This window comes from Rasamsonia byssochlamydoides (genome assembly GCF_041956645.1).
Source record: "Rasamsonia byssochlamydoides strain NRRL 3658 unplaced genomic scaffold VTN77scaffold_68, whole genome shotgun sequence".
In the NCBI taxonomy this organism is placed as follows: domain Eukaryota; kingdom Fungi; phylum Ascomycota; class Eurotiomycetes; order Eurotiales; family Trichocomaceae; genus Rasamsonia; species Rasamsonia byssochlamydoides.
The window spans coordinates 106966-128777 of NW_027192451.1; the positions used below are offsets into that span (position 1 = coordinate 106966).

The 21812-nt window shown below is 51.1% G+C and overlaps 11 protein-coding genes across 11 annotated transcripts; 7 read left to right on the forward strand and 4 right to left on the reverse strand.

Moving 5' to 3' along the window:
* Positions 1-860: 860 nt before the first annotated feature.
* VTN77DRAFT_8029 (40S ribosomal protein uS8) lies at positions 861-1594 on the forward strand (the record flags this gene model as incomplete). Its single annotated transcript, XM_069424482.1, has 3 exons — positions 861-993; positions 1276-1345; positions 1405-1594. The coding sequence occupies 3 exons, from the start codon at positions 861-863 to the stop codon at positions 1592-1594; spliced, it is 393 nt and encodes a 130-aa protein (XP_069274899.1).
* Positions 1595-2070: 476 nt separating this feature from the next.
* Positions 2071-3417, forward strand: VTN77DRAFT_8030 (uncharacterized protein; the record flags this gene model as incomplete). Its single annotated transcript, XM_069424484.1, has 4 exons — positions 2071-2106; positions 2221-2525; positions 2616-3221; positions 3297-3417. 4 exons carry the CDS (start codon positions 2071-2073, stop codon positions 3415-3417), a joined length of 1068 nt encoding a protein of 355 aa, XP_069274900.1.
* A 636-nt stretch (positions 3418-4053) lies between these two features.
* On the reverse strand, positions 4054-6138 carry VTN77DRAFT_8031 (uncharacterized protein; the record flags this gene model as incomplete). Its single annotated transcript, XM_069424485.1, has 2 exons — positions 4054-5787; positions 5851-6138. The coding sequence occupies 2 exons, from the start codon at positions 6136-6138 to the stop codon at positions 4054-4056; spliced, it is 2022 nt and encodes a 673-aa protein (XP_069274901.1).
* A 602-nt stretch (positions 6139-6740) lies between these two features.
* VTN77DRAFT_8032 (uncharacterized protein) lies at positions 6741-8348 on the forward strand (the record flags this gene model as incomplete). The annotated part of the gene is made up of 1 exon (XM_069424486.1): positions 6741-8348. One exon carries the CDS (start codon positions 6741-6743, stop codon positions 8346-8348), a length of 1608 nt encoding a protein of 535 aa, XP_069274902.1.
* Positions 8349-8839: 491 nt separating this feature from the next.
* Positions 8840-9842, reverse strand: VTN77DRAFT_8033 (uncharacterized protein; the record flags this gene model as incomplete). Its single annotated transcript, XM_069424487.1, has 3 exons — positions 8840-9459; positions 9523-9683; positions 9748-9842. The coding sequence occupies 3 exons, from the start codon at positions 9840-9842 to the stop codon at positions 8840-8842; spliced, it is 876 nt and encodes a 291-aa protein (XP_069274903.1).
* A 255-nt stretch (positions 9843-10097) lies between these two features.
* On the reverse strand, positions 10098-10893 carry VTN77DRAFT_8034 (uncharacterized protein; the record flags this gene model as incomplete). Its single annotated transcript, XM_069424488.1, has 2 exons — positions 10098-10378; positions 10452-10893. 2 exons carry the CDS (start codon positions 10891-10893, stop codon positions 10098-10100), a joined length of 723 nt encoding a protein of 240 aa, XP_069274904.1.
* Positions 10894-11216: 323 nt separating this feature from the next.
* Positions 11217-11496, reverse strand: VTN77DRAFT_8035 (uncharacterized protein; the record flags this gene model as incomplete). Its single annotated transcript, XM_069424489.1, has 2 exons — positions 11217-11229; positions 11285-11496. 2 exons carry the CDS (start codon positions 11494-11496, stop codon positions 11217-11219), a joined length of 225 nt encoding a protein of 74 aa, XP_069274905.1.
* A 1195-nt stretch (positions 11497-12691) lies between these two features.
* Positions 12692-14377, forward strand: VTN77DRAFT_8036 (uncharacterized protein; the record flags this gene model as incomplete). Its single annotated transcript, XM_069424490.1, has 10 exons — positions 12692-12929; positions 12983-13092; positions 13141-13233; positions 13291-13364; positions 13418-13586; positions 13657-13754; positions 13822-13943; positions 13999-14077; positions 14165-14191; positions 14263-14377. 10 exons carry the CDS (start codon positions 12692-12694, stop codon positions 14375-14377), a joined length of 1125 nt encoding a protein of 374 aa, XP_069274906.1.
* A 499-nt stretch (positions 14378-14876) lies between these two features.
* On the forward strand, positions 14877-16740 carry VTN77DRAFT_8037 (uncharacterized protein; the record flags this gene model as incomplete). The annotated part of the gene is made up of 2 exons (XM_069424491.1): positions 14877-14937; positions 15062-16740. 2 exons carry the CDS (start codon positions 14877-14879, stop codon positions 16738-16740), a joined length of 1740 nt encoding a protein of 579 aa, XP_069274907.1.
* Positions 16741-17884: 1144 nt separating this feature from the next.
* Positions 17885-18914, forward strand: VTN77DRAFT_8038 (uncharacterized protein; the record flags this gene model as incomplete). Its single annotated transcript, XM_069424492.1, has 3 exons — positions 17885-18044; positions 18110-18486; positions 18543-18914. The coding sequence occupies 3 exons, from the start codon at positions 17885-17887 to the stop codon at positions 18912-18914; spliced, it is 909 nt and encodes a 302-aa protein (XP_069274908.1).
* Positions 18915-19958: 1044 nt separating this feature from the next.
* Positions 19959-21451, forward strand: VTN77DRAFT_8039 (uncharacterized protein; the record flags this gene model as incomplete). Its single annotated transcript, XM_069424493.1, has 6 exons — positions 19959-20009; positions 20095-20115; positions 20194-20262; positions 20329-20424; positions 20496-21123; positions 21216-21451. 6 exons carry the CDS (start codon positions 19959-19961, stop codon positions 21449-21451), a joined length of 1101 nt encoding a protein of 366 aa, XP_069274909.1.
* Between the last annotated feature and the right edge of the window lie 361 nt (positions 21452-21812).

The following is a 21812-nucleotide window of genomic DNA, read 5'->3' on the forward strand; positions in this document are numbered from 1 at the left end:
CGATCCCTCAGCTGGAAGGTAGTGTTCTCTTTGTAGGCACTGATATAAGCTGTTCCTTACTATAGTATATATCCCGAGGCAGAAAAATGAATCATGACAGAATCAATCACCGCTCTGTAGTCTGGAGACCGTACGGAGTACTTTGGGGTCAGCGTCGATTGAAGTTGCACGGACCCGACGACTACCATTCCTTACCTAGTAGTTAGCAATCAAGTTGACAATCTTGAAATTCCAGACAGTTAGCGGTCAGATTGAATCCTTCGTCATTACGTTAAGCTGGCTACGACTTGACACGATGTTTCTGCGTGTTGCGGCCTGAGGCAGTGCTGCTAGTCGGCTGTTATCAACACGTGACCGTGATAAGGGCTTTTCCGCAGAAACCCTAAGGCCGCACACCAAGCAAAAGCTAACCGCCTGAAACATCCGAACTCCTTTTTCTTTTCTCACGACAGCCAGCTCTTGACGTCCGCCCACATCAAGCGTCGATCGAGGTATGTACTCTTCACACTATTCTCCATTCTTATGGCCCCTTAGCTAGCCCGAGGGAGACAATCATCCTGGCTATGGGCATTGGCGGCGGTAGACTTGCCGAAATGCAGAGGTGCAGCTGGTCTGCGTCCGTCCGTGTCCACAGCGCAGGATGATACGTCTCTCTCCTTTGCAGCACGGGCTGAAGAACCCTTTTTCTCCAAGGGCACTCTTTGCGCTCGAGGGCTACTAGAGGCTAACTCATTGACCCGATCCTCATTCCACCGCTGGTGGAATTTGAGGAAATCGATTTCGTCTTTTTTAGATACCTCATTTCCACGCAGTCAATTTGCTCGATTTGAGAATCTCATCTCAACACCAACACCGTCAAGATGGTCCGCACCTCCGTCCTCAATGACGCGCTCAACGCGATCAACAATGCCGAGAAGATGGGCAAGCGCCAGGTCTTGATCAGACCTAGCTCCAAGGTCATTGTCAAGTTCCTGTCTGTCATGCAGAAGCATGGTATGTTGGAGTTTTCGTCCAGATGAAAGCGAGGAAGAGAACAGGGAAGAGAGAAGCCCATGTGTTGTCCCCGCCAAGGGAAGAGAAAAAAGAAAAACTTCGGGTTGATAACTAGGCGACGGCTCAATTCTTTAACCCACTCCATGACGTTCGCCTTTTGAGTTCCCGAGATATTAAATTTGTTGAACCTTGGCGGAGATCTTACACGTTTCCGGGATTCTCTTTCTCTGTGCTTGGCAACGTTTAAATTTCCGCCACATCACTAACATTCTATCTTCTTAGGCTACATTGGTGAATTCGAGGAGGTTGACGACCACCGCTCTGGCAAGATTGTCATCCAGCTCAACGGACGGTTCGTTTGGTCTTTCCATGTTCTCTGTCGACTAGATCATTCTAACTGACACACAACAGCCTGAACAAGACCGGTGTCATCAACCCTCGCTACAACGTCCAGCTGCGTGATCTCGAGAAGTGGGTCGTCAAGCTGCTGCCCTCTCGTCAGTTCGGCTACGTCGTCCTGACCACCTCTGCTGGTATCATGGACCACGAGGAGGCTCGTCGCAAGCACGTTGCTGGCAAGATCCTTGGCTTCTTCTACTAGATGCCAACATCCATGTATAGAGTTCGAGAGGGGGGGGATAAAAGTTCTTAAAAAAAGTGCTTTTCTTGTCGAGATTAATGAGATGGTCACGAAACTATTGACTGGGTCAACGGCTTGTATGAAGGCGTCGTGGCGAATTGATTATGATACCACGCATTGCGCCCTAGATAGTCAGGAACTTGTATAGACCTTTATAGTGGAATGACATCTGTCTCGAGGGGCTTGCCGTACGGTAGATGTTCGAAAGTTTCTAAACCAATGTCGGAGGCGGACTGATGTTCACCGTGATGTTCACCGCCTGGGATATTGCCATCCTTTTCATATGCATTTCCCCGCCTGTAGTATGATATACGGTACTCCGTGCACGTTGCTGATAGGGCTATATCTTAAGGATACTCCTCTGCATGACCTTGAAAGAATTGAACCCCCTTAAATTGTCGACTTTTGCCTTTGACACGAACCGGTTTCGAAGAGAAATGCCTTTAGACACGATATATCTGACCCGTCATGGTGTACGTACACAACATTAGTTTCCTCTCCACATCATGCATGCAGTACTATACATCCATATACATGCTTCCACAGAGGCATTCCTTGTCCATGATTACTAACATGGCCCTCACCAGCATCGCATGAACTGGACCATCGACCACACGACAGGCACATACCATTCCAACTTCCCTACTCCCACCGGCAACCCCGCAGATCCAACCCTGACGGCTCATGGCGTGCGACAAGCGCAGGAACTTGCTGCGCATGTGGCCAGTAAGGGGTTTGCGCCCAAGCCATGGCGGATATACTGCAGTCCTTTTTATCGCTGTTTGCAGACGATACGGCCGAGTGTGGAGGCTTTGAAAGAGCAGCGGCTATCAGCGACTGAGACGTCGGAAGATGGAGTCGATCTTGATGTGAGGATAGAGAATGGGTTAGGGTGAGTATCTACCATATTCCTTGCAATTCACATCAATATAAACACTGTTTCCTGACTCAATGGAACTGACTTCACTGATGTGTTCTACAGAGAATGGTTCGGCTCATCCACCTTCTTCTCGCACCCTTCCCCGGCATCAGCATCCACCCTCCAATCGCACTTCCCAAGCATCATCCACCCCCATCCTGACGAGCACTATACTCCGCACGTCATCCCCTCCACCCGCGGCGAGACGATAATCCAGCTACACAACCGGGTCGCGACCACCCTCGCGGCGATCATCGCCGATGTAGACGCTGAGATCGACGCGTGGGAAGCGTCGCAGCCACAGTCACTAAGGACTAGCAAGGCGATCTTGATATGCTCGCATGCGGCGCCGCTTATTGCGATGGGGAGGGTGCTGACGGGGAACATGCCTGAGGATGTGAACAGAGAGGATTTTAACGTCTTTACGGCTGGGTTAACCACGTTCGTCCGGAGACGGAGGCCATCACCATCACCAACGACAGGGCCTGGTAGCTCAGAAGAGGAAAAAGCTCTTGACAACAGACATGATCTCCTAGCCCCAGGAACGAAGATCATCCCACCCCATCTCGCAGTTCCAGACTGGACAGGCGGCAAGGGTGTCGGCGGGGGATGGGACTGCGTCTCGAATGGCGATTGCAGTTTCTTGAGCGGGGGCGCGGAACGAGGATGGTGAGTACATTTTTTTGGCCCCCTGGTATTGAGTGCGTTTGTGCAATGTGATGCTTAATCAATCCTCTTTATTAGGCATTTCAATGGCGAAGAGTCTTTCGATACGGGTCCTATGGGGCCGAACTCGAACTCGACAAATCCATCCTTAAGCAATGATAATAATGATTCATCGACATCTGGTCCTGCGAAACTATAAGATAGATTTCTCACAGAAAAGGGGGAGGGGGAAACAAATCAAATCATGAAACGAGACGAACCTCCATCTTTCTGTAACTGTTTAGATAGAACCGCATTTCGGATAATAATGAATGATATGACACAAGCAAAGACACCTTTATTGAAAAACGCTATACTGCCCTAGAAAAATCCACTAGAATCAAATAAAATCACCATTGTAGTGCTCTGTTCTTTCGACTACATACAACTAACTTGATATTGTACAGTACAGGAGGATACTAACTAACTAACTAACGTATTTTAGCACCGATAAATGAGAAAAAAAAAAAGAAATGAAATGACATGGTCGTGTCTCATGTGAAATGTGAACGAAAGGGTGGGAAGATGTTCTTTTAGTTAAAAAAAATAAAGAAAGAATGAATGAAAAGAGAAGGGAAGGGGGAAAAAAAAGGAAACGAAACGAAAGACATGACATGACATCTAACACAAGCTGATGAATACAATACAATAACGGTGCTCAAATCAAGTCTTCAATTCAATGCCATAGCTTCTGAATAACACGCAATAATGCCCACCCTAAGGAAATTAAAAGGGAAGAAATTAAGAAAAAGAAAGAAAGAAAGAAGAGAGAAACAGGAACAACGCTTTTGGGTCCTCAGGCGTCATCCCGGGGTATCGCTGTAGTAGTGGAATTTCTATTCTGTACATTCTGTGCAGAGGGGGAGCCTTCTGAAGCAGCTGCAGCTGCTGAAGCTTCTCTTTGCTCATGTTCATGATTGGTGGTACCGCTGGGCTCGCCGACTCGCTCTTCGTTTCGACGTTGCTCTTCGTGTCGACGCCGCTCTTCTTCCTCGCGAGCACGTTCTGCATTTCGAGCAGCTTCGGCCGCAGCGTTTCTCACTTCGACATGTCTCTCTCCTACTCCAGGAACCAGACTGGCAATAAACAAGGCGACAGCTCTCTCCACACGCCTCAGACCATGCTGCATTTCGGCGGGGATGATCGGACGCTGGGGTTCACGATTCCCAGCAGCTGGCTCCGCCAGGTTCCCATTAAGGTCGGGTCTGTTCGCTTGGCCTGGCCGCACTTGCTCCTCACCGCCCGCGTGGACAAGTCCCTCCAAGTGCCGCTGCACTGGATCTATGACCGCCCTGTGGAGACGCTGAGGAAGTCCAGTCTCGGAGAGAAGAGAGATCAAGATCGCTAATGAAACAAAAATAAATCTCGACCATGTCCCGGATTCACTGAAGAGGTAGCAGAAAAAGTATAGACGGATGAATAGCCAGACACGTCTCGCGTTGCGGGCGACCATATCCTGCTGATTATCTTGGACCGCTTGGTTGAGGACGACTTGTCTAACAACGTTCTCCATCGCAGGTTGAACAGGATTCGGAGGCATCACTGGAGCGGGATCTTGTCTTGCCGGCACACTAGTTGTCTGCTGCGGTACTACAGACGGAGAAGGCTGCATTGCCGCTAGGCCTGCAGGCGAAACCAGCACCGCTTGATAACCAGCAGGAGACGCAAGCAGATACAGCGGATACTGCGCTCCATAAACTGGTGCAGGACTGACAGCATCGTTCTGAAATGCAACGGGCCGCCGCGAGTGGAGTACTCGGAGCTGATCCGCACGGACGTAAACGCTCTGGATGCGCCCGAGCAGTGCCTCAGCCTGGCCGTCCCTTGGTAAGCTGGGGTTGCGATACTGATCATCGATAATACTGTACAACTGGTTTCGAATGGAAATGATGCTGTCGATTGGTGGAGCAATTCCTCTGCCAACTTGAGTTTCCAAGACGCTGATCTGTTGCTGCAGAGAGACAAGCCTCAAACGTCTGGTTTCCATCTCTAGGAGAGTTGCATTCGCAGAGGCTCCTAGGATAGAGTCAGAATTGGCTGCTAAACCTAGGTTCGGCACAGACAGGAGACCTCCACCAGGGGCTGGCGGCGTGGGAGCGAGCGGGCGCAGATGAGATGAGAAGGATTGAAACGGAAGGGTTGGAAGTCCAGGAGAGCGGCCAGTGGCGAGAACCGACTGGTGCTGTTGCTGCTGCTGCCTTCTAGCTTGGGTCTGAACTTCAAGCTGCCGACGGAGAGACTCAATATTGCGCCGCAGAGCCGCCGTAGCATTCGATAGATCCGAATCTTCTGGTCCAGACGGAGTGGAAGTGGAAGGCTGATTCAAAGTCGTCCTGAAACGAATGGTTTGAGTACTCTGAATGTAGTTCTGGGAAGGTGGCATGTTGAAGGATGGAAGATGATTTGCTAGTCCAGGGACCGCAGGAGATGCTCCTGTTGCAGAACTGGAGCTAGTGCTAGCAGATGCATTTGCAGTATCAGATGGGGCTGGCCTAGGTGGGAGAACGAGGTGGAGTGAATATACAGAGTCCTATACCAATCAGTCGATATTATCCACTATGACGACCATTCAAAACCACTAAACCCTACTCACATCTGATGGTTCCAGTATGTTCTGCAGCATCACACTGTCATTGAGGAGAGGTTTTCCACGATAGATCAGCCTCTGCTGGGCTGCAGAGGGTCTGCTCGGTATGGACTCCGTAATGCGCTCTTTGAGAGCCCCAACAGTTGTCGTGAGAGGAAGGTTGTCAAACGTAAGCCGGTTTGGGTTCTCAAATGATGGAGAAAGAATGTGAAGAATTATCGTGCGAGGAGCTTGAGGAGCTTCATCTGCAGGTCCTGCAGAAGCATCCCCAGCAGGGGTATTATTTGAATCCATATTGGTGGGATACAATGGACCGCCCCGTGCAGTTGATCGCGGCTTCAGCAGGTCATGTTCAGATGAAACTAGTCGAGGTGATGTAATCCTAACAGAGATAAGGTGTTAATAAATGACAGTCAACAAGTGCATAGGAAGACCATGAGCTGGATGAGCTATTATTCTCAAGAAAAAGAGCTGGAGTAACTCACTTGAATGACGGTGTGCAGTGCCGCTGGATTAGGATAAGGAGATGTGTGCTTTTAGTTCCCTGTAGATGGTTGCAATCAACGTCACAAGGGTCCTGGTGGCTGTCTGCAAAGCTAGGAATTTTTCTCCTTCAGAGGAAGCCTCCAGAAGAGCTACCACCAGTGACGCCTCCTGTAGACCATGATCATGACTCTCGTGGATGGGGAAGCTGATCTCGTGTCTGTCTGGATGAATCGCCCTACGGAACATTGTAACGCCGGTTCTGCCGGGCGGTGAGGGCGGCAATGCAGATGACCTCACCAGCGACAGTAAACAGTGAGAGATGCTTTTTCTAGGAATCCCCCCTTCACCACCCATCCTTTGCATGAGTTGTGGTCGCCGGTTTGGGGAAGGCCCATCTGGAGGTTGGTATCATGGCATCATGCCTGACCAGCCGTTCTGCGGTCCTCCGCAGGAAGATTCCTGCCGGCTACGGTCTGAAAAAGTCTTCCACCGTTTCGTCACGGTTTACTGACCGCAGGCAATTCACATCGTCGGGGACTTACCGGCGGAGCGCGAAAGAGCAGAACCACAATCAAGATGATGATAAATCGTTTAGGTCGAGATTTAGGGCTGCTTGGCGAAATACCAAGATCGAATGGCATCCGATTCCAATCGGCCTAGGCATCGGCTTTCTGGGACTCTGGCAGTTTTATCGCGCACAGCGGGCAGAGAAGGAACGGCTGGAGCGAGAAGAACTTGGTGAATTTGATGAAGGATGCCCGCCTTGCCGGAAGAGAATTCGTCCGTCTGGGCCGTGGCAGGTGCAGGTAATGTCAACCCTGCCGCTCAAGGCCATGTCGCGGCTGTGGGGGCGATTCAACGAATTGGATCTTCCTTATTCTCTGCGTGTGCCAGGTTTCAAGTTATATTCCTGGATATTCGGCGTCAATCTCGACGAAGTTGGGGAACCAGATCTTCACGCCTACCCTAATCTTGCGTCCTTTTTCTACCGCACTCTGAAACCCGGTGTTCGGCCGATCGACCCCGACCCTTGCGCCATCGTGTCGCCAGCCGATGGACGGGTCCTTCAATTCGGGATGATTGAACGAGGGGAAGTGGAGCAGGTCAAGGGGATGACATACAGCTTGGAAGCGCTCTTGGGAGAAGCCCCCCCGTCTCGAGCGGCTATTGAGGCTTGTGACAGTGAGCCTGCCAGAGCGGCCTCATCAAAGGACTCTGCTGATATGGCGATGGATGAAGAGTTTGCCAGGGTCAATGGGATTTCTTACACTCTTACTCGCCTGCTTTCCGGGCCCAAGCAGAAATCCAACAAGGAGCATGCTATGGATGCTTCCACCCCTTCGCAGCAGGGTTCGGAGGCGAAGGTCAAGGCGGACCTTGCGCTGGGAGACGGTCGCCCGTGGTATTCTCCGAGAACGACGCACAATGCGCTGTACTACGTTGTCATCTATCTAGCACCTGGTGACTATCACCGCTTTCATTCTCCGGTTCCTTGGGTTGTTGAGAGTCGCCGTCACTTCGCTGGTGAGCTCTATTCTGTATCGCCCTACCTCCAACGGACGCTTCCAGGTCTATTCGTTCTAAATGAGAGAGTTGTCCTTCTGGGACGCTGGCGCTGGGGATTTTTCAGCTTCATTCCTGTGGGCGCGACTAACGTTGGCTCGATCAAGTTGAATTTTGACTCCGAGCTGCGAACAAACAGCCTGACGACCGACACAGCCGCGGATCGTGCTGCCGCTCTGGCTGCCAAGCGCGGTGAGGTGTACCCAGGCTTCGCCGAGGCGACGTATCACAAGGCTAGTAAGGCGTTGGGCGGCCATCCACTTCAGAAGGGTGAGGAGATGGGTGGATTTCAACTAGGCAGCACCATCGTCCTGGTCTTTGAAGCGCCGATGGGGCAACGCAAGAGCTTTGACATTGGCTGGGGCAGCGGCGAACGAGAAGGAGGATGGAAATGGTGCATCGAGAACGGGCAACGGGTCAAGGTCGGTCAGAAATTGGGTCGTGTGGACATATAGACAGGGATGGTTTCTGCTTTCGCTTTTCGGCATGACTGGATGAGATCTGCAGCATGTTTGTACATTAAACGACCTTTATGGCTACGAAGATACTTCTTAATTGAATGTACAGTAGGGTACTACACATACAAGTACCAGACGATATCTATTATCTCCTGAAGACGTAAAAAGAAAAGAAAACTATACAACAAATGCAGTATATCTATCTATCTACTATCTACTCAAAACGAGACCTGCAAGGCTTGGAAGGATATATAGTCTTTCCGCCATAGTCCGCCGTAGCGGAGCCTTGGCAGAAGCGGAGCCTTGGCGGGACAATATTGTATAATAGCTCCGCGGTAAAGATTGAAATGGTAAATTGTGGAGCATTTCCCCTTGAAAGTGTATATATATGTGTGTATATACATAGTCTACGCCCGGCCCAATCGTATCATGCACGCATTGAACGTATGCCCTAACCAGCAGCACATTTGAGGAATTGTCCGTTTCGATCAGTGAGCGAACCGAAAATCCAACCGCTTATTGCCCTTATCCGTCGTCGTGAAAATATTCACCACGCAGAGCGAGACCAGGACGCGGTTGCCGCGGCGGTAGCGGGGGCTGTCGTCTGATAAAGCAGAGGATTTGGCTTTAGCACCTGCCTGTACACGTATGTATGAACAGTACATATATCTTGGAATAATGGGGATGGAAGAGAAGAGATTACCTGCTCGATAAATATTACTAGCAATAATCCCCGACGTCTGACACGCCATATTGTACAGCGCCGCGCTAACAGTCCGGCTTCGCACCGAGTTCGAATTCCGCGAGTTCCATCCTACCTGGATAGCGTGCGTGCTCGGGTACGCGAGCAGGACGGTCATGATGGCGAAGGCCGTCCAGCGGTTGATGGAATTGATGTCGACGACGTAGAGATAGACGAGGAACGGCAGTGCCCATAGCTGCGCCAGCAGCCCGAAGATGGCGAGGTTTCCGACTGCTTCGGCTAGGTAGGTGAATGTTACCATGGTGATGATGCTGCCGACTACAGAGGGGATGACGAGAAGGTTGGTTGTGAAGGTGCCAAACCCGAGGCCTTTTAGTGAGAGGGTCAAGTACTGTGATGGCGGTGCTAGAAGAACGAACTGCGTTAGAAAGAAAGCTGCTGTCCTTGTAGGCTGCTGATATCACATACTCATGGGAGTCTGAAAGTTCAATCCGATAAGATACAGAGGCCAGAGATCATAATCCGACATGCTTTGCCAGAGGAGTTTCGGGGTGATCGGTTGGCGGTTGTGCATGCTGCTCTTACTGGGGTCCTCTCTAATGATTCGGTTGACCATGATGATTTCCTCACTAACAAGTCATATATTAGAAAATGCCCAAGAAAAAAAAAAGACTTTGATAGACATTTGCGTACCGCTCGCTAAACCAGCCTTTCTTCCCTCTACTCCAATTCGCAGTCTGCGTCGGGCCCGGGGGCATGAGAACGAACGCGGCCAGTCCAAATGCCATGGTGATAAGTCCCTGCAACCAAAACAAACATCAATGTGATATGCAGAAACTGCCAGAAATATTGTCGCACCTCAATCAGGAAAAGCCATCTCCAACCAGCATATCCAAGATGACCACGGAGATGAAGCAGGCCAAACCCCAAAAAGGAGGCAATGATATCGGCTATGTTCATTGCTGTCCACCAGAAGCCCAGCCTGACGGAGAGCTCCCCGTGCTTGTAGAAATACGACAGATAGAGTATCATCTGGACTATCGTCAGAAACATCCATCCGTCTGATGTAATATTGCACAGCATGACGCAGTTAAATCAATCCTCACATCCGGAATGAAACCTCCCTGTATCAACCCCAGCAGCACTCTGCAGACCAGAAACGAAGTCCGCCCAGAGAGCCAGAACTGACACAAACCCACAATGGACCAGAGAACCATCTGTGTCGGAATCCAGCGATCGGGGCCCATCCATTTCGACACCAGCTGCGACGGCAGCTCGGCGCAGAGGAAAGAGAGTTTGAAAACGGTGTTGCCCCAGTTGTAATCTTCCTGTCTTGTTAGACTCGTTGCCTTTTACTAAAAGCCAGCTGGTTCGTGCAGGTGCAGAGACGGCCATACCATTCGTGTTCATGTGCAGGTCCTCCAGGAAGTTATCCGTCAGCGCCTGTGCGATATTCGCTCTGTCCAGTTCCAACGCCATGAACATGAGGCAGGCGAAGATGAAGATCCGGAGATCGATCTTCCTGATAATGGCGTATTCCTCACCCCAGGTCCACCGCGCGGAGGGGTCGAATCGGTGCAGATTCTCCCAGTCGTCGCGAGGTTGATAGTGTTTGGCTGTCTCCGGGTCGTCGAAGACAGATGGCTGGGTGGCGATGGCATGGGGGTTATAAGTCCTTGATGGCAGAAACCAGAATCGCTTCCCCTCTTGAGAGGTGCCCAAGTTTGAAGGGCTGTGTAATTGCTCTTCTGAGCTGTTGGGACTCTCAGAAACAGAGGTCACAGTGTCAACTGCCCCGGCCTTACTGGCGGGGATCCGATGGCCAACAATAGTAGCCATTCTGCTGCAGAATCAAGATCTGTGACATAGGGCATCCTGATGGACGGTGATTGTAAGAAAAGGACCATTGGCCCTTAAATAAGAGCTTGTAGAGAATATGGACATTGCTGTATCGCAAACGTGGGGAAATGTCATCAGCGTATAGTTGCTAGTAGCGATGGCACTATCCCTGTCACAATGTCAGTCCATTTTGAAGCTAATGGCGGAATACCCTAGACAGAGCACATCATTTGGAGTAGAGATTTGCACAGATTACTACATACGACCAGCGATAGACTGATGCAATTCTGGTCGACAGGATGGAGTTGGCTGTATCCTACCAACTACGCATGAGGTCTGTGGATAGTCAGTAATGTGCTGTGCATGACTTATCGCTCGTCCACTTCATTACCGTCGTCGAGAAGGCGACCTCGATGTTGAGGGACTGAACATATAATACTGATCCTGGGGCATCAAGATCAAACATTGCGAGCAGACGAGCGCAAAAGACAGCAAGTCTGTATCGGAACCCAGATACAGAGGAATCCGTCCACCATGGGAACAAGCTTCTTGGCACAGCTGCGACCTTGATGGATAGACTATCGCAGTCGAAACGATGTCCATGTGGGAAACGACTAAGCGTTGTTTCTCGATTTAGGTCCTTGGCAGCATGCGGGATGGAGGCATATCATAACAATCCCAGATGATGCCTTGCGATAGAACTCAGGCTAGAAGGTGTTCTCTTGGTTTCATTCTGCGCTAACTTCGGCTACAGGATTGCTGTGATTGAGTTTGTTTCTCAGACACGTTCGTCCATCTACTCTATTATAGAAAACCTCCCTATTAGCAAGGCATATTGGTAAGGGATTATATTAGCAAGAACATACACTGGTAAGGGAGACGCATATTGTAGGGAGCCCACCTAGAAAGGAGATAAGAACTACCTAATATAGTAAGACGTAGACCAAGTATATATTTTGTCTTCAAGCCATCGAGCGAAGCGAGACCTGTAAGGCTTGTATCTAATGCAATGGTCAATATTCAACACATCTTTTGAAACTGGCCAGCATGGTATAACCATATAACCCCGCGCCATCGTTTACAAATTGAGGTTTAGGATTAATAATGTACTCTTTCTACAACCTTACTAGTACGAAGAGGATGGACTGGGGTTACCACTATGTCTGAGTTGACAACACAATTTCCCACTCCTTTTTGCGTTAAGCATGTGCAAAATGAGTTATAATCTATCTTATCTGATTTTAATATAATGACGCCCCTCATCTGGCTTCTGCAAAGCATGCCCAACGTCTCGAGGAGGATCCATTGGTGATTGCATCTGGACTTATCATGCCAGGATTCTGCGAAAGATAGTCTGCAACTGCTGCAACCACTGCAACATGAGTAATTGTCTCCAGTTCCTGTGGCCCTGCCATAAAAATGGCCTCTCTGTAGCAATCTCCTGTGGAAATCACGGCATCCCAAATCTACCCCGCATCACTCACCTGTTGATATCGCGAAGCACCAATGAACAGAGCAAAACACCACGATTTCGGCACTCGGAACCTCAAGATGACAGTTTAGGCGGGATGATGCAAACATCGCGTTTTGTCATAAGCAGATACATGGTATCTTCATTTCCTATCGCGGACATTGACGCTGGCATGGATGCATGCCGGTTGTGCCGTGCAGACAGTCTATATATCAGGTCAATCGTCCCCTATCATGGGAAGATCTAGCCTGAAGAAAAGTAACTCCCAGCACATACTGTTCCTGCACTCAGCTACAAACCAGAAGCCAGCTATCTGCGCGTGTCATCATGGCCCCCCAAGCCGTTGAAGTAGCCAGCACTCCGGCCTCGACAATCGACGAGATCAAGGCTAAGGTTCAGAATACATCGCTCTCGGGACTCATTCGTGAACCGCTCAAGTATTCGGGTTCTCTGGATGAATATCGCAGCTTCGAGGTCACTCCAGTGATCGGCACGGAGTTCCCGGAGGTGCAATTGACTGATATTCTTGACGACGATAACAAGATTCGGGATCTAGCAATCACCGGTAAATAAACATAACCCGACGTGGTGAACAGTTACTGACAACTATATTCTCAGTCTCGCGAAGGGGAGTGGTCTTCTTCCGGAACCAGAATATCAACTCAGATCAGCAGAAGATCCTGGGCCAGAAACTGGGCGAGTTGACCGGCAAGCCGAGTTCTTCCAAGGTACGAGTATCTCCGTACCTGCTGTTAATCCTCGCTGACATTGATTAGCTGCACAGACACGCTTTTAGCAACAGCAAGAGAGGCATCGCCGTGGATGAAAACGGAAAGTTGGATGATGAGATATCGGTCATCTCTTCTGAAGTGGGTCTTTCTACTAGCTGAATTCTATGAGTACGCAGACGCTAATACGAGAGATAGGTGAACCGCAAGTATTACGGCGACAGATACAAAGCCCAGTCGCGCCGCCTTGCCAGCGAAGGATGGCACGCTGAGTATGTTCCATCCTTCGTTTCCTTACATCATCGTATACTGAGCTGTATTCCAGTATCACTTTCGAGAGGGTGCCCTCCGACTACGCAATTCTCAAGATCATTCATCTTCCGGAGGACCAAAGCGGTGGTGACACCCTTTGGGCTTCGGGGTATGAAGTCTACGACAGACTTTCGCCTCCGATCCAGAAGTTGGCTGACACGCTGACTGCTGTCCACTATCAGGTGCGTGCTGTCGAGTATATTCTCTATCCTGGCCAGCTGACGTTGCAGCATCTCCGCTAACATGCGCTAGCCTGCCTTTAACAATATTGCGAAGGAGCACGGCATTGAATTGATTGAGGGAGACCGTGGAGCTCCAGAGAACACGGGATTCGACTTTAAAGCCACTCAGTAAGTGATTTCGCAACTGTATGATCTGAGCAGTGGCATCTGAGCTAATTTCACCGTTTTCATCCAGCCCTCTTGTTCGCACCAACCCCGTCACAGGATGGAAGAGTCTCTTCGGAGCTGGAGGCCAGGTTGAGGCCGGCTGGATCGAGGGTGTCACGAAGCGGGAGAGTGACATTCTGAAGAAGTATTGTAAGTTTACAACCAACTCTTTGTTCTAAGCTGGGGGCTCACTATAATGAAATAGTCCACCAACTCATCGCGGAGAATCACGATCTCCAGGTCCGCTTCAAATGGGGCCTCAACGACGTGGCTATCTGGGACAAGTGAGTTTCTTCTCGCCATTGCCTAAATAGCAGTTTCCATAAAAATCCAAGACCAAAGACAAATCTGACGTGAGATCTCTCAACTAGCCGATCTGTCTTCCACACTGCTACCAAGTGAGTCTGCTCCTGACGCATCTCAAGGAAATTTCATCGAATCTTGTATGAGAGAAGGCTGACATTGGCAGTGACTACGACGGCAAACGTCAAGGAAACCGGGTCGTTTCCCTGGGCGAAATTCCGTACTTTGACCCGGCGTCCAAGTCCCGGCGGGAGGCACTGGCTGCTGAAGCTGCAGCTTAAGCAAGCAATCTGATGACAGACTGAGATGATATGTACGGCACATATAACTCCTGAGGAAGCAATATATATATAGTACATGGCACAGAACTAGGAGATAGGAAACTTCAGATCAGTTATTTCAAGGATTGCTCCCGTCAGAGCCAGCGTTCCTTTATAATAGTCCTGCAGTTATATTATCATTATTATTAACCAGAATAAAACAAGAATAATAGGGGATTTTCGGGACTTCATAGTTTTATAGATTGTCTTGATTCTAAAAAAGGACATATGGGATGGACCAATCGGGTGGGTCGCTGAAACTAGACGTTTGATTGAGGGCCCAGAAATTATTAGAACAGCCTAAAACAAGGGTTTCGGCCAACGACATCATCGCTTGTTGGCGCTGGGGCCTCAACACATCTGCTGCTGCCTTCGCCCACCACATCCCAGCCAAAGATTTACACCCACGTCTGTTCCTCAACTGCTTACTTTGTTGCACTCTGCCAATGTCTGCACATTGATGGTCTCGACTCCGGCGACGCGAGTGACCGTCCAGGCCTGGACATTGGCCGACAGCTACAGTGGGAACCCCTCCCTCTCTCAACCGTCTCCGGCGCCTTGTCCAGAGCCAGAGATCGCATGTGTTGATTGAACTTTTTTTTTTTCAACGGATAGGGTGTCGCTGATCATATCTCCGTAACATAGGCTTTATCTCATCCTTTGCGCGTCAGCACAGCAATGACACCCTGGCTCTGAATCGCAGGGCACCGCCGAACCGACGATACTTCCACGACTACTTCGTCACGCACCTCCCCTCCTCCTCCTTACATCCTGATTCCCGTGGGCCAACAGGCTCGTTCCATAAACTTCCCCGTGCCGCCTCGACACCCCATACAGGAACCAGTCGTCAGTCCCCAGCCTCGATCCAGACCCCTGTGGGCGCCTCCCGCGAGACGACGGTGGTGCGGATTCCCCTTCGGAGCGCGAAACATCACTTCGGAGCCTCCTCCTCTCGAGGATCTCGCCCTTACAATGAAGATACGTTCCAGGCCGGCGTAATTGAGCTGCCTGCCTTCGCGAAGCGCGCACCACTGTCTCTGACGATACGGCGAGCCGCTGGTACTGACACGCCCTCGGTGCCTAGTCCATCAGAAGGTCGGGGAGCAGACAGTGCGAGCGGGGATCCACAAGTTTTCTACTTTGGAGTCTTCGACGGGCATGGTGGTTCAGAGTGCGCTGACTTCCTGAGAGACCGTCTCCATGAGTATCTCCAGGATGCTGCGGCGAAGTTCGAACTGCAGTCCAGTTTGAGAAAACCGTCGACTGCAGCGAGTGGCGATGGCGCAGCGAGGAGTTCAAGGCCGGGGAAGGATGGGCACATGGGCTTCCCTCATGCAAGCTTGCCTATCCTCCAGATTGCGAACAGACAGAAGATAGGGGAACTGGAGACAAAGCTCGTGAAGGATTGGAAGACGCTAGTTGGCGGATACTTCAAGAGGTTCAAACCGGCTCATTTTCAGTTCTCCGGGACCGAGGAACCATCAGCCGGCCAGAAAGGTTCCATCAGCAGTGTCAGTATGGAGGAGGTCATTGAGTATGCCTTTCTGCAGGCGGACTTTGATTTTGTGTCTGCGCAGGCTGCCAAAAACGAGGACGACCCCGTGCTGGCGGATCAACCATTAAATAAGAACGACATCCTCCACAGTCCCAGCCAGTCGCGCAACATGATGATCGGAGGACCCAAACGCTTTCAAGGTGGGAGCACGTGCAGCATCGCGATGATCTCGACACCGACGCCCAGCCCGTTTTGGAATCCTGCGGCTCCGTCGTCGTTGCTAGTGGCTCATGTGGGTGACACGAGAGTACTTTTGTGCCATACCGCCACGGGAGCTGCTATTCCCCTCACATCGAATCACCATCCCTCTTCGCCGACAGAGGCCAGTCGCCTGCGACGGTATGCTGCCACCTTTGTCACGGACTCGTTCGGGGAGGAGCGCATGAGTGGTCTGGCCAACACGCGAGCCTTTGGAGACATCCACTCCAAGCGAATCGGAGTATCTGCCGAACCGGAGCTGCGGCGAGTTGAGATGGGACCCGCTGAATACTCGTTCCTCGTCTTGATGTCCGACGGGATCAGCGGCGTGCTCCCTGACCAGGAGATTGTCGACATCATCAAGGAGGCCAAAACGCCCGACCAAGGTGCCCGCGATGTCGTCAGCTTCGCGACCGAGGTCAGCCAGGACGCTGACAACGCGACCTGCCTGGTCGTGCGCCTTGGTGGATGGGAACGACGACTTGAGGGCGGGCTGGGCAGTATGGGCACGAAGGAGTCGAGAGACTGGCGGCGGCAGGAGGCGACTGATCCGCGGCGATCACGGACATGACGCTCATCATATAGACGCATTCTCTAGATATAATTTCCTTGTACATAATGACAACACAGACAGCAGACATCTCACTGGACTGTCTTGTGCTTATCTGTATATACATACATACTTTCATAGCCTCTAATGATGACTAATACATATATTCTCAGGACGACTATTGCATCTTCACTTGCCAGGCTGATAGAGATCGATGTACGGAGTATTGATTGATAATTTCGGCAGGTTCCGTTGCAGCGGGCCGGCCAACAATCGCGCGATCTTGGCTTCTTACTCCGCTCCCGGCGTCCCGGGAACCCGTTGAACTGAACTATTAAGGTCGACCACGTCGGGCGACAACAGAGCATCGACAGACGGATGAACACGGTCCTTGTTGATTTTCAAAGCACTCATGAAAGACGCAGAGCAGCAAATTGCCTGTGTTGACAATCACGACGTGCACAGCCAGACGCATTACGTCGCCATCGACTTCCTTCACCGTTACCGCCTACTAGTCCGTGCCTAGAAGGCTCCTCCCAGGGATTGCCCTCGCCAGAAAAAAAAATCCCACCGCAGCCCTTATCATTCATTCTTATCAAGAAAAAGGTCACGCGAACCAGATCCTTCCTGGGGGAATCCTCCTCCGCCCCAGCTGCTAGCCCACTCAGCTGTCCACCCGTCGAGGATTCCGTATCCGGTTCTGTGCGACAACACTTCCTTTTTCCCATCGATCCTTTCCCCGTCTTCTTGACACGACGGCTCTTGAACAAGCTACGGCTCTCACACGCTGTCTCTCTTGCCTTTGCACGCGGAACGCAGGAATTGCACGGTAAGTGGATTGTTTGGCATCGTCGTGGAAAAATTTGGATCATTCGTCTCCGCTCTTTCATCGTGGCATGCGACAGCCGGGGACGCTGATAAGTGTTAGTTGGCACAGTACCCTACGGTCTTGCGACCCTCGACAAAAGGTCTCTGCGGAGACCCCTTTTCTGCTCGTCTCCCGTCATTATAGAGATTCCTGTCAAAACAATTAAGCCGCAGACCGGTTCTTACGCGTTATCTCCGCCGGCTCGTGACTCGTGACTCGTGCCCTTATCGGTTCTCATACTGCCCCACGAAGACCTCCGGACAAGGAAAGCTTTTACAGAGCAATATACAGGACAATATGAGCGTGAGGACAAGAAGGCAAAAGGCGACAGCTGCGGAGGATACAGATGTGCCTCCCACTGGCAACGGCTCGGTTCCCACCGCCTCTCCAGCCAACAGGGCTGCGTCAGCGGAGGAGCCTCGTGAGAATATATTCTTGTTTTGGCCAAACATTATCGGTATGTTGCATTTCTTCCTACGCATTCTTTCGTTTACAGAAAAGCTGACTCTTTCGCCTCGTCAGGCTACGTGCGAATCATTCTCGCGGTTGCGTCTCTGTACTACATGCCCCTCCATCCTCGCACCTGCTCGTTTCTCTACAGCGTCTCATGCCTGCTGGATGCCCTGGATGGCCTCGCAGCTCGTCACTTTGACCAGTCTACAACATTCGGAGCCGTGCTGGACATGGTCACGGACCGCTGTACGACCGCCTGCCTGTTGGTATTCTTGAGCTCGGCCTGGCCGCGGTGGGCGATCCTCTTCCAGAGCCTGATTAGCTTGGACCTGGCGAGCCATTATATGCACATGTATGCGACATTGAGCATGGGCGGGGCTGGCCAAAGCCATAAGAAGGTCGACTCTAGTCGAAGCTGGATCCTGCATCAATACTATACCAATAGGGTACGTCTGCTGCCAGTGCTTCCCCCTCTTCATCCTTCCCCTGCTAACTCCCCCAGACCGTGCTTTTCGTCTGCTGTGCTCTCAATGAGCTGTTCTTCATCGGTCTGTACCTGCTGTCCTTTTCTTCGCCGACGCTGTCGCCCTCTCTTCTGCAACCACTCCCCAACACGGACTCTTCTGGACAGCCAGCTCACCCTCTCCCTACTGCTCTCTTCCCTAGTCCTTGGAGCGCCGGCGCCCTCGAATTGGCGCGTGCCAACAAACTGGACAGCAAGTGGCCGTGGGTGATCACTGGGATCTCGGCTCCGGTCATGGCTCTGAAGCAGTTCATCAACTTGGTGCAGCTGGTTAAGGCCAGCAAGTGGCTCGCTGAGGGCGATCTCGCTAAGCGCAAAGCTGAGAGATCGCAGAAGGGGAAACACGCGTAATCCTGCTGCAGTTTTAAATAAGGGCAGTGAAGGCGGGATCCCGTCTGTTGCGCCCAACGTAACAAACACAACAGCCTTGCAAAGACTTCCGTGTTGGATCCTTGTCCGGCATTGATCCGGCCTTGTATTCCTCGAGCTTGTACTCGAAGGATTTCTCTTGCAATAAGCTTGACGGCTCTGTCGATGTCAACTGTGCCTGTCATTCCGTTCGCACTTTACCTAGTGAGTGACTGACTGACTCATACGTATGAGTCTATCAATTCCACACGCCTGTGACCTGTCGTTATTTTCTGCGGTGGAGTCCGGTGGAGTCCGCATGGGGTTCTGCGTCTTTGAATCCGTCGTTTTATCATCATAGGGCAATTTCTTTTTCTTCCTTCTTCCTTCTATGTGTGTGCTCCTAATATATTATTTATTCATAATCAATCTAGGAATCGTTTTAGTTCAGTTTAGTTAATGTGATCATGTCGTCAGGCGGCGACAGCGGAAGAGCGGTGCTGTGTGTTTTGGTGAACTTCACTTACTTCAGCGAAGTTGGTTCGAGTCTGTTTCCCCTTCGGCTTGCAAGTTGCTCCAGTTCAGTTCAGTTCCGTTCCTTTTGTCAGTAATATTTGACAAATTATATGTACTCCGTAGTTAAAGATAGGATATCAGCTGTTAGTGAAGGGGAGGAGCAGCGTCAGTGGTCAGTAGAGAATACTAGATAGTATATAGAGTATAATGCCACCTCATCAATTGCTGCCTACCTATCAGGTTCATCGTTCTGCTCGTAAGTCCAATCAATCAATGATTTTCAAAGATCTTCATTCTCAAGGCCACTGACTTCTGGTCTGTACAGTATTTGTATGGTTGATACACTCCGATGTCGGACTGCGGGGTGCGTTCTGCCCCGCCTCTCCACGGAGAACAGGGCGAGCGGTGTACGGCGTAGCAGAGTTGAAACGAGGATCTCTCTTGCCTCCAACAGCGCCCATCCCGATTCAGTTCCTCTTCTGACTTTTTAGCAGTCGGAAGTCTTTTTGTTTGTCTCGTCTTATCGTCATCATGCCGACCTACAATATAGTCGTTTTCGCGGGCGATTACTGCGGTCCGGAGGTGAGTTGCGGCTTGTCATCATCTATCTATCGCAATGTTCTCCGATCAGTCAGGAGCAATTACTAATTGACATCTTTCTTGGCAGGTCACCGCTGAGGCGCTGAAGGTACATACAGCTAGCTACATGATAGATATCAAGCAATTGAATTGTCAAGCTCATCCTCTTTTGGTCGTCTTCGTCTAGGTCCTCCGCGTGATCGAGAAACACCGCTACGACATCACCTTCAACTTCCAGGATCAGCTGCTCGGTGGGGTAGGACTGACTAACACCTTGCCACTCTGTCACAGGTCAATGGCTGATGTCAGTGAATTCTCGCAGGCTTCGATAGATGCTACTGGCGTGCCATTGACGGATGAGGCGCTGAACGCTGCGAAGAATGCGGATGCTGTTCTCCTTGGTGCGATTGGGGGGCCGGTACGTTACATCTATCGTCTATCATCTTACTTCATCCGTAGGGAATAATTTTTAAGACGCTGACTTCACAGAAATGGGGCACCGGCGCCGTCCGCCCCGAGCAAGGCCTCCTCAAACTGCGCAAGGAGCTAGGCACCTTCGGCAACCTTCGGCCCTGCTACTTCGCGGCTCCGTGCCTGGTGGACATCTCCCCGCTCAAGCCCGACGTCTGCCGCGACGTCAACTTCAACATCGTCCGCGAACTGACGGGCGGCATCTACTTCGGCGACCGGAAGGAGGATGACGGCGACGGGCACGCCCTCGACACGGAGCCCTACTCGCGCGCGGAGATCGAGCGCATCGCCCGCCTGGCTGCGCACCTGGCGCTGCAGCACGACCCGCCGCTGCCGATCTGGAGTCTGGACAAGGCCAATGTCCTCGCGACCAGCCGGCTGTGGCGCAAGGTCGTCACGGAGGTGATTACGAATGAGTTCCCGCAGCTGAAGCTCGGACACCACCTCATCGACTCCGCTGCGATGCTGATGGTCAAGGACCCACGCAAGCTAAACGGGATTATTGTGACGAGTAATCTCTTCGGCGACATCATCAGCGACGAGGCCAGCGTTATCCCTGGCTCGTTGGGTCTGTTGCCCAGCGCGAGTCTGAGCGGCATTCCAGACGGCAAGAGCAAGGTTAACGGTATTTACGAGCCTATTCACGGTGAGTGCAGCCACACACACATACACAACTATCCAATACATGTGTATATACCCGTCTATCGACGACAAGCTGATAAGTATGTACTTCTGCAGGCTCCGCCCCCGACATCGCCGGCAAAGGCATCGTCAACCCCATCGCCACCATCCTCTCCGTCGCCATGTTGCTGCAGTACTCGCTGGCGCGGCCCGCAGAGGCGCGCCTCGTCGAGACGGCTGTCAGGAACGTCCTCGAGGCAGGGATCCGGACGGCTGATATTGGCGGGAATGCGTCGACTAGCGAGGTGGGGGATGCTGTTGCGGCGGAGTTGGAGAGGCTGCTGAAGCAGTAGTAGTAATAGCTATATGTACAGTACATATACTCTAAGAAATAAGTAATTCCGGTCTCTTTTTTTTTTCGGTTCACGAAGAGATTTTTTCCCTCTCCTCTTTTCTTTCTTTTTTCTTTTCTTTTTATGAAAGACGGATGAAGGTTCATGTGATAGATGCAATCATGACATGACATGACACTGACACCCCCATGTTGTTGTATACGGTATACGGTATAGTATACAAGCCTTTAATAAAGGGAAACTCGTTTACTCACCAAAAATTATCAATGAATAGACACCTAGCATATTCATTCATTCTATTTTTTTAAGGACCCCTTCATTCAGCACCTGGCCACACCTACTATATATACACCTACCTAGG